We start from the raw sequence: 10,252 nt of genomic DNA, 5'->3' as shown, positions 1-10,252 counted from the left end.
GTGTTTGCAACCTCAGACATCAAGAAAATTAAGATAAGAACCTAGCATTCAGTGCAATTGGCCACAACCCCTTGAAAAATTTCTGGGAGTAGTCCGCATTTGTAATTTGCCAGTCACTTCTCACCTTTGAAATGTTAGCAATATAAATAATGATGATAATTCAGATGCAAAATAGAAATATTTTGGGCCTTCTAATGAGGATACCTTTTGGCCACGAGACCAGTGGCTTTGGACGTTTTTTAACTATTTTTCATTGTTTACTTTTGTAGCTATCTATTACTACAGCTATCCAGAATGCATTCCTGTTAGTCCTGGATCAGTTATTCAAATAAAGGGCTGTAGTCTGGTGGATTCTTCTGCTGTCCACATGGCTCCAGTAGTAGCTCCCCACCTGAGGATGTGATGATTTCTTCCTAGAAAGATAAAACCAATTAAAATATCAAAGGTCTAAGCCTTTCTCTGTCTTCCTAAGAAAAGCCGCTGATAGCAATAAAGACCATCACTCCACTGTAATTGCTAACCAATTATGAATAAATGCTTAACAAAATAAGCACAGCCCAGAAAAGGGTTCCTATCAACTATTTTCTTTGTGCTTTGTTTATCTCATACTTATGCCAATAGCAATTTGTGCTAGTATCAAATAGCGAAATCAAATAGCTGGTTTAAAAAAGGCTGTAATCTACACTAGCTGTAAACTGCTACGCTACTTAAGAAAAATAGCTACAGACGCCTTCTCAAGGGTTAATTTAACAGACATACGCCTGTCCTGGTGTGCTACTTCCATAGTCATTGGGATGAAAGAAGCTTCCCCGGGCAAAATGAGTAAGAGAGCTCACACACAATAGTAACAGCTTTCTGACTGGTTACAGAGAGGTGAAAGTCTTGCTACGGTAAAGACAATCTTTACAAACAGCACCTATTCACATTCATTAAATACCCAAATGCCAAGTCTGTCATTCCAGTAACTGATTACCAAGACAATATGGAAAAACTTACTGGAAAAGTAGAGAACTTGGTCTTTGCACTTATTCCTATAATGACGATAGTTCAGTTTTATTTTTGTAGTAGTTTATGATTTCATTTACAGATGCACCAAAATGAGCCAGAATCCAGAATTATTTTGACTGAAATAGCAATCCTTCATCTGAAAGTTTATATTCAAGTTATGGATTTATATACGGGGCTAATATTTGCAAAACTTAAACCAGTTTATATTGAAATTCAACGGAAATCTGGTGCCTGATTTCCTCAGAACACATGCAGCTTCCCAGTTGTGGCTCCTTCCCAATCACCACATCAGATTGAGAACAACTTCAGAATAGTATCACTCAAATTAAATGCTTTTAAGAAGGTTATGAAGTAAGCGTAAAGATTTAGCCATGATCTTGGATACGTTATTTCTGCTTTCCACACACTATTTAAATGCAAGTAGTATTAAGAGAAAATGCACATTCACTCTCTCATCTGTAAGAAGTTTGTTCTTCCAGCTAATGGTATCACCCCCTTGTATCTGTCAGCTGAGTTGCTTGAATGACCTCTATTTAATATTTTTTTAAATAAAAATGAAGCAGTTTTAGATGAATAAGTGTAAGCAACTAAAAAAGTAGTTATGCCAGCCCTCTCAGTATGACTGAAAGTGATAAGGACCCTCAAAAGTCAATGCAACTTTTGGGGCGGTGAAGTATACTCCTGCCAAACAGGAAGCAGCAAGTTTTCCAAACAATACAGCAATAGCTGCAAAAGAAAGTGTGTCCACAGTGCAACTGTTTACACAGCTACTTCATAGTTGGTTACCAGAAGGCTTTGGGACACTTGATAATGTACCTCACCAGAAAGGGCAGGTAGAAAAGCTACAAACATGTGAGAGACAGGATGCCTCCTGAAGCGATTGCCAAAGAGACCAGTTTTAATACAGCCATTAAGCTGGATAGTTGAAAGGGAATGGTGTGGTGACATGAAAGCTGAACCAGTTTCTCTGATAGGGGGAGCTGTTTATTATCAGGGGAGACCTAAGAAAACTTCTTTTTTTTAAAATGCCAGGAACTAAAAGCCATTCTGCTTCTGACAAGTGCCCAACTGTTGTCTGTAAATAGATGTTTCTAGTACAGTGATTGCCTAGGATAAGCTGTGATGAAAACCAGAACACAGCTGGAGCAGAGCTGGTTGGAATCGGTTGTCACTATCACCTCTCTCCAGGAGCACAGGGGGTACTACTTTAGCCAGAGCTCCTGCATCCAGTGCCTGATAATCTGCAGCTGAGGCACTGTAGATGTGCTTTTACTTCCCTGACGAGGCTCTAGTTAGACTCTTTCTAGTTGTACCGGATCTTGCTGGGATGGAAGTCACTTTCTTCACAGCAGTCTCTCAGGTAGTGTGTTTTGAATTTGTGGCTAAAATAGTGTTGATAACACGCTAATGTTATGGCTACTGCGGAGCATCAAGGCTTTCTATTTTTCCCACCTGGGCCCTGCTGGCAGTGAGTAGGCTGGGAATAAGCAAGAAGCTGGGAGGGAACCTGTCCAACCTCTCCAACCTGTCCAAAAGGATATTCTGTACGATATAATGTCATGTTCAGTAAGACTAGGACAGAGGAAGAGGAGTGTGGGGAGGGTGGGGTTGGCTTCCAAGGTGGCCATTGAGAGAGAATTTCATCAAATTAGGGAATGAGGCATTTTTCTGGTCAAACTAGGCACCTGATATCCTCCCATGTGGAAATATAAAGTCACAGTGATCTCAGAGGGGACACCAAGGCAACACTGAAGAGATGTTGCAAACTAGCTGATATAAAAGAGAAGAGTAATTAGAAGAACAAAAAATGTCTGCTTATTGTCTATAAGAGTGAATACTGAAAAAATTAAAAGCTGTGAAGAAAAGGAGGAGCAAAAAATAACAGAATTAGCTTAGACAAGCGTGAGAAAAAGATAAAGAAAGAAAAGGAAGTAGAAAAGAGTGGATGAAGAGCAATTGTACGGGTGGCTAAGTAAAAAGCAGAATTAAAACTGATGAAGATGGAGAGAGGTGTAAGATGATGAAAACAACCTACACTGTCAGAAATAGTGCTATAGTCATAGGATGGCAACAAGAAACACAAGTTAGAGACAAAGTAATTCAAACCCATCTAAAGTCAAAGATAAATACTAAATTGCTTTCGTAAAATTGTTTTGGAATATAAAGAATGACCCTTAGCACATCCCTAAAAGAGATCCCTCTCCATGTTCCCAACTTTATTGCAGGGCCCGACTCCTTTGCTTTTGCACATTACAGCCCTCACATCAAAGGTCGAAAAATGCTGAAATTTCAATGCAAGACCTTTCAACAGTATTTGCAATCCAATTTTGCACAGCAAAGAGGCTCAGAAAGTGTCGGCTCTGTCAGGCCTTATTAGTCCATTTTTATCCCAGGAGAGCATGCATTGTGTAAGAATCTGCTCAGAAGGGGACACAAATACATGTTGAAACATTTGAAAGAAGGGAAGAAGCCTTATGATTCTCTGCAACAGAAGACACAAACTATAAATATTATGGCTAAGCTTACTCTAGACTATATACATATATTCCTTTCCCCACTGTGGTTACTACTACTTGCCAGTGTGATTTCAAATTACATGGTTCTTCCTTAAATTATTAATCCATTCCACTTAGCTATTGATCTCCACCTAGCAAGTGTTACCTTGTGAAAATCAATAAGATCTGTCAGTGTTGCATGTCGGTTTGGATCTACCCCCAAGAAGCTGTAGAAATCCCCTGAAGCGTCAACCAGGAAGTGTTTGAACCCACTTTGCTGGCGATAAGACAATGCATAGCCCCAGATTTTCTCACTGACTCGCACCAGGAATGTTCCTTCAGATCTATTCATCAACAACTCTTCTGCCTCCTGGCGGCTGATAATACCTGGGAAGAAAAAAAAAAATACAGTTATGCAGATAACAGGTCTGCCAGAGGAAATCAAATGCAACAAATACAAAGCAGAAGAGAAATTAAAATAGTGTAACTTCTCAAGACAGAAATGTTTATGGGGGCGTTAGAGCTATGGAGACAATGTTTATGCTATTTGCTTTGGAAGGATAGCTATGAGAGTTTTGATAGTGGGATATGCTTTTAAATTATCTGTTTGAGAACTGCTTTTTCCCATCTTTACTACTTTTCAAAGGACGTGCCTAAATGCAACTGGCCGATCAGACTGTACAAGTCACTATTTAGCATTGTTGCTATTTGCAAATGCATTGCAGTACTTATGGCAGTGTTGCCTTTTGTTGATCCATACACACACAGAGAAGCATAGAGATAAATGGTAGCACAAAAAATCAAATCCTGCAACTAAGCTGTTAATAGAGATGATCTATGTTAGATTACTTATTCACAGCCTTGCATTTCCAGGGAACATTATCACAGAGAAAAACAAGAAGCAAAGACCATAGTCCTTTTCTTCTGGGACCTTTCATGCTTAACATATTAATAGTTTCCTCTAGCTCTAGCCATGAGCTAAACAGAGTACCAACACAAAGAAGAGATTGAATATTGATTCATAATAAACAATGAGTCATGCACCTTGCTCCATGACAAGAGAAGACAAAATTAGTTGGGACTTCTTGCAGTAACTCTCACTCTGCAGCCATTTTCTCCATGAGCCAACTTACCTCTCTGGACAAAGTAAATCAGTGAATAAACTCTCCCCATATCCTGGTCACCAAACAGTTGTTTTACAGGTGAACTAATTTCTCGGTTGTATGATAAGCTTATTTGTCAGGGCAAAAGAAGAATCACAAATTCAGATTTTCAGACTAAGCAAGGGGAAAAGTTGAACAGGGTTAGAGCTTTCAAGAACTTTCATATTCTATTCTTCTTTGTTGGAAGAATCTTCATCTCTATCTTTCTGATCCTAGGACACAACACTGAAAGTTGCTGGTACTTCTGCTTGGAAATACGGTATAACAGATAAACCCTATTCTGATCACAGCCCACAAAAAAGGCCTCTGAACCAGGTCTTACCATCCACCTAGAGAGCCTGGTTCCAATTTGTCTGGTTGGCCTAGGGGACAGTAAGCTCATGTCTCATAATTATCTGTGAAATACCAGATGCTCATTTCGATCAGGAACAGATGTTGAATTAGGCCATCCTGAATGTGAACATGGCACAAATGTCAATAAATAATACATGTGCGTGTTCCAAAGTTACTCTTCGTGAAGCTAAACTTTATCAAAACAATACATGTAATATTTAATGGAAGTGCTTGCATAGAACCCTACACATGTCTAGTGAGAGTTCTATGGAGTCCAACTACTGAAAAGACACATTGTTTTAGTGTAACGCTAAATATAGCCCAAGGATTACCAAGTTGTACGAAGACGGTCTTATCCGAAAGACCAAACTTTGGGATGTTCTGATTAAGCTAACAAGGAAAATTATGTCTCTGGGAGACATAGGAAGGGATGGAGGACATCTGAGTCCTAAAAGCAAGCACTGTGTGATGTTAAGAAAGACGGAAAACCATCTCCTTTCCGTTTTTGTCTACTCTGAGGCAATGAATTTCTTCTACACTTTAACTTGATGCAATGGTGAATATGACAAGGGCTCAACCTCAGCAGGGCTCAGAGGTCCCTACTGAAATATCCTCAGTCCTAAGAAATATACACATATATAGGCTGCTGACTGATGTACAATCTCTTTCCATGTCGTACCTGACATGCAAAACAGGTAGTAAACATGCAAACATATGCATTTTTTGAGAAAAACCATGTAACTACTCAGCCATCAATTGCTGCAGTTTGCATAAGCAAAAAGTTTAATTGGAAGTATGCCAAGATGAATTGTTAAAAACTCTTGAACTCTCTTCAGATGAAAAGGCAGTACTAATATGAATCCACAAGACGTGACATATTATGTGAAGCTCTGTCACTACATCTCAATACCAGCTGCCATGTGCCAAGAATTATACAAAAATTGATTCTGAAATCACACTGTTTATTAATCCAGTTGTCTCTCAGATTGCCCTAATTTAAATATACAATGAAAGGTTTTATAATGATTATCATGCGACCTTCCTTGACAAATTTCTGCTAGAAATACATGTAGATGAGGGTTTAAATGGCCATCGCTATCAGGCATATAATATAAAATTCATTTAACGTTGATCAGCTTAATGCTAAACACTCAACTCCCACCAGTAGAGCTGAAATACTGCAGGCTTCCACATGAAGATCTCTTCTTTGCCAGACCTTATTTTTGTTCTGGGTGTTTTATATCGAGTAGGTGAGAAATGCTACATTGCTCATGGCCAAGTTCTTTTCTGTTCTAATTCTTTTTTCTGCTAAACATGATGTAATAAATTACCAGCCAGCTGCTTTCTTCCCTTTTTCTCTCCTGATTCTGTTACCAGCTCATGAGAAACCATCTCTCCCCACCACCTCCTCTCTCTCTCTGCCTCCCAGTCATTTTATTTTTCTCTAGTTCAATTCTTCAGTGGGTGATGATTGCAGCAATGAAAGTCTCCCTCCATCCTTTAAAAAAATGTTATACTGCTCTCAAGACAACTAGAAGAGTGGCACTGCTCACTCTCAAGATGGCTGTAGAGAAATAGGCAATATCTGCAAAACTAGAAATATTATTTAGAAAAGAAACCACTGATGCATTGAATGCTAATTTTCTCCTTTCTCTAGTTCTTGCTGATATCTTTAATTAAAAAAAAAGGCAAATCTTCACTTGGTGTAAGCAACACTGTGTCAAAAGCAGTAATCCTTTCACATAAGTACAACTTTGTAAATCAGTCATCTGCATCATCCATTTAACTTGTCACATGGCTAAATACACAACAGTCTATTTGGACGGCTGTTAGCTACCCCACCGAAACTCACAGCCGTTACCTATCATGCTAAGTAATTTCTCTCAGGGTATACAAGCTGCTGTTGTCCATAAACTGTAAGAGAGCAGTAGAGTTTTGCCTGGGAGAGGAGCAGAGCTGTAACTAGCTTCTCTTGAAAGCATGGAAACCCTATCAGCTGGCTTGAGTTTTAGCCTCCTGCCCCCGAGATTCACTCCATCCACCTATTGCATTACACGAATTTACCCACCCACTTTGAATACTCGTTTTGCAATGTGTATACATACTGACATTTTGGATTCTTAGCAATAGAGTAACATTTTGGAAGACAGTTATTTCAAATCACAGGACATTCATCATCAATTTATATGTTCTAATTTAATTTTCTAAGCTTTATTTTTAAATACAGCATCTGTAATGACAATTTGTAGATGACATACAAGTCTTAAAATTTCTGTTGTAATTATGTTCGTTTTACAGCTACCCATCTTCCAAAAAGGAAAAAGAACATCTTAACATTTAGAATACATTAAGCTCATGGGAACTGGAGAGTCCACTATGAATTTAGTGGGGACAGCTAAGAAATCTTGATGTTGCCTTCCAAGATTACGGCAGCCTCAATAACAGAAAATGCTATTCTGAGATATTATGCAATGACACTTCAGCTTCCCACTCTTCTCTCAGCATTATCCTACATACATTCTTCAGTGAAATTCAGGAGATGAAATACATAAATATTTGCTAAAAGGATGCCGTAACAAGCATAAATCTGAACTAGAAAAGCTGATAAACTTTGCCAGCAAGGCAAGTCTATATACTAGAAGTCTGAAATAATTTTTTTTGGATTATGCAGATAAAGTTACATCATGTCCATTGTTGTAGTCTACCAGCAGTCTAATATACCACACGAAGTAACAAAGTAAACATATAAAGATGATTTGCCTTTAATGATTGATACATTTTTAATATACCTATGTGTGTTTATATATACCAAGAGGCCAACTAAGATTAGAGGGACAGCAGGTACAAACATAGCTCAGAAGCTTTCATTTACCCTTCTGCAACAGAGTTATTTGCTTAGCTGTTTACTCCTTTCATATTTTTTCATTAGCTTGATCTCAAACATTCCAGTGCATGAGGTTTTACTCACAAAGCAAAAGCGTCACAAATACTGGCATGGATAAATATTAATGAGAGCGTTCATGCCAAAAGTGCTTTCACGACCATTACGAAAAGCCTTCTATTTCACGCAAAATTGATTTGTTGAACAGTTATGAATATTCACAGCTAATCAATAAAGAGGAAAGAGACTCATCCTGTTTATACAACTTAAGGCATTTAACCAGGGAAGTGTGTGATTTAGGTCACCTATCAAAATTAGGAGCAGAATCCAAAACACAGAGGAGCCAATACCAGTGTCTCTTTTGTTTTCAATGGGATTAGATCAAAGCCCACATGAATACGAATATTCCTGGCAATCGTTATATGAATAATTCACATGCTAAAGGTCATGGTGACACATTACACCTAGACCAAACAATAAATAAATGAAAAAACACAAGGAATTATGAGGAATTAGCAGATAACTCCCGGGTAACATAAAGGACTATATTTGTCCAATTATGCAGGGAAATCTAAACAGTAATTTGAAAGATGGTGATAAAATGGCACAAGGGTTAGGAGGTTCAGTTTGCTAAGCATCAGCCAATTGCCCTCTCATTTTTTGGAAGAGAAAAACTGAGCTAGACAGACACATTACGGTAATTATACCATTTGTAATAAAATGTTTCTCAAAGGGAAAATAAAAAAGCGAATTTTCCAAAAACTTCCAAATAAATTTCTGCTCTCCAAGACTTAAATTCAAAAGTTAGACTACACCTCAATTTGCAAAAAGCTGAAACAAATTTCAGAACAAACAGCTATAAAAGCCTGGAAATAAGTTTGCATAGAACAGATTTTAGGATTGTGGTTATTTTTAATCAAAACAGAAAAGAACCAGTTTGAGAAGAGGAAAATATAACATAGCTTTTTCTACCTACATCATCATCATAGAAATCATTTAGTTGGAGGTAAAGATCCTACCTACTTCAGACCAAAATATGAATAAAGGCAATCAGTTTTGAAAGATATAATCAGAAACACAGACAAAAATTCAGAAGCAATTAATCCAACTGCAGCCAGTGTGGTTTAGGAAGGGCTGACAGACTGTGTCAGCCAGCCAACATCAACATAAACCACTGTCAGGAAGTGCAAGAACAGCTTGTAAGAACACTAGTCTATGAACCTAATGGAATGGGTCATAGATCTCCGAGCCCACAGTGAAGAAAGAGCAAATACAAGGTAAGAAGAAAACTGAGGCTGGGGACCTAAGGTTTAGAATAAATCCAACCTTTTTCAGATCCCTCAGTAAGATGGAACAGTAAAGACTTGAAACAAATGTTTGAATGTATGACATTAGCAACTAGCTCCAGTCTAGGAGAATGTGAAAAATCCAGCTCCTTCAGCCACTCAGGAAGATCAAAAGCAGAAAACCAGGGAAGATTAAGGGATTGCTTCCCTATGGTGCAAGAACTAGAGCAGCTATAGTTTATGCTCTCAAGGAAAAGCAGTTTCTATATCATTCAAAGCAATACTTTCCTCAAGTTGACTTTTCCAATTCTCTCCCATAGGTGCAAGTCTATATGTGGATCCCTAAACTGACTGAACATACTAATGGTTGTTCATTGGGAAGGATACAGTTAATGAACAAAACTATGTTGACGGAATACTTAACGTTATCCTTGAAACTACCAGTGTCACATATAATTTAAAGAACATATTTATCAGTTATGGTGTGTTACAGACTGATCTGCAACTGAAATAAACAAAGAATAATGTAAATATCTAGGCCATACCTTGCAATTTCTCTGGCATTTACAGCAGGAGTAGCATGCACAATTAAATACGTGCACAAATATTTACAGCAATAGGATCTTAACAGTGTGTCACTATTCAAAAGCTTTCATTCTCTCCTTCTCCTTCCTTTTAGTCACAATACTTTTTCAGATAGTGCAAATAGTGAGAGAAGAGATCAATAGTATTGCGTGAGAAAAGCTATGACTGAGAAATAACAATAGCTCTGCCTCTGCTATTTCAGAACAGAAGCAATAAAGGCTGAAAAGCAAAGCAAAGGAGTAAATCTAAGATGGCTGGTAATAGAAACAAAGCTGTTGAAGCTATTCACCATCTGCTGTTAATGCAGGATAAACTCACATGGGACTAGATCTTATAAAGACTTCTGTTCCCATTTAGGCCTCAAAATAAACATCCAGGTTTTTTTCAGAAAAAAAAAAGGAAGCCCCCCAAACAGCACAAAGACTGTTTGTTGTGGGTGTTTTTCAAAACCTGACCACAAGGATCACGGCAAGAGCCCAAGAGCCAAGGGATGACTGAGTT

The 10,252-nt window shown here is 38.1% G+C and overlaps 1 protein-coding gene across 1 annotated transcript in view; it reads right to left on the bottom strand.

Annotated features, from left to right (window-relative positions):
* Positions 1 to 320: 320 nt before the first annotated feature.
* Positions 321 to 10,252, bottom strand: part of SH2D4B (SH2 domain containing 4B) — a 60,084-nt gene continuing 50,152 nt past the window's right edge. The window contains exons 7-8 of the mRNA XM_009865526.1: positions 3,670 to 3,890; positions 321 to 413 (exon numbers count right to left, since the gene is read on the bottom strand). Of these exons, the coding sequence (XP_009863828.1) occupies positions 321 to 413; positions 3,670 to 3,890 (314 nt within the window). The remainder of the gene's footprint in view (positions 414 to 3,669; positions 3,891 to 10,252) is intronic.

The sequence above is a fragment of the Apaloderma vittatum genome, unplaced genomic scaffold (genome assembly GCF_000703405.1).
Source record: "Apaloderma vittatum isolate BGI_N311 unplaced genomic scaffold, ASM70340v1 scaffold24992, whole genome shotgun sequence".
In the NCBI taxonomy this organism is placed as follows: domain Eukaryota; kingdom Metazoa; phylum Chordata; class Aves; order Trogoniformes; family Trogonidae; genus Apaloderma; species Apaloderma vittatum.
Note: the sequence above shows the minus strand (reverse complement) of the source record. Positions and strands in the feature narration are given on the sequence as shown.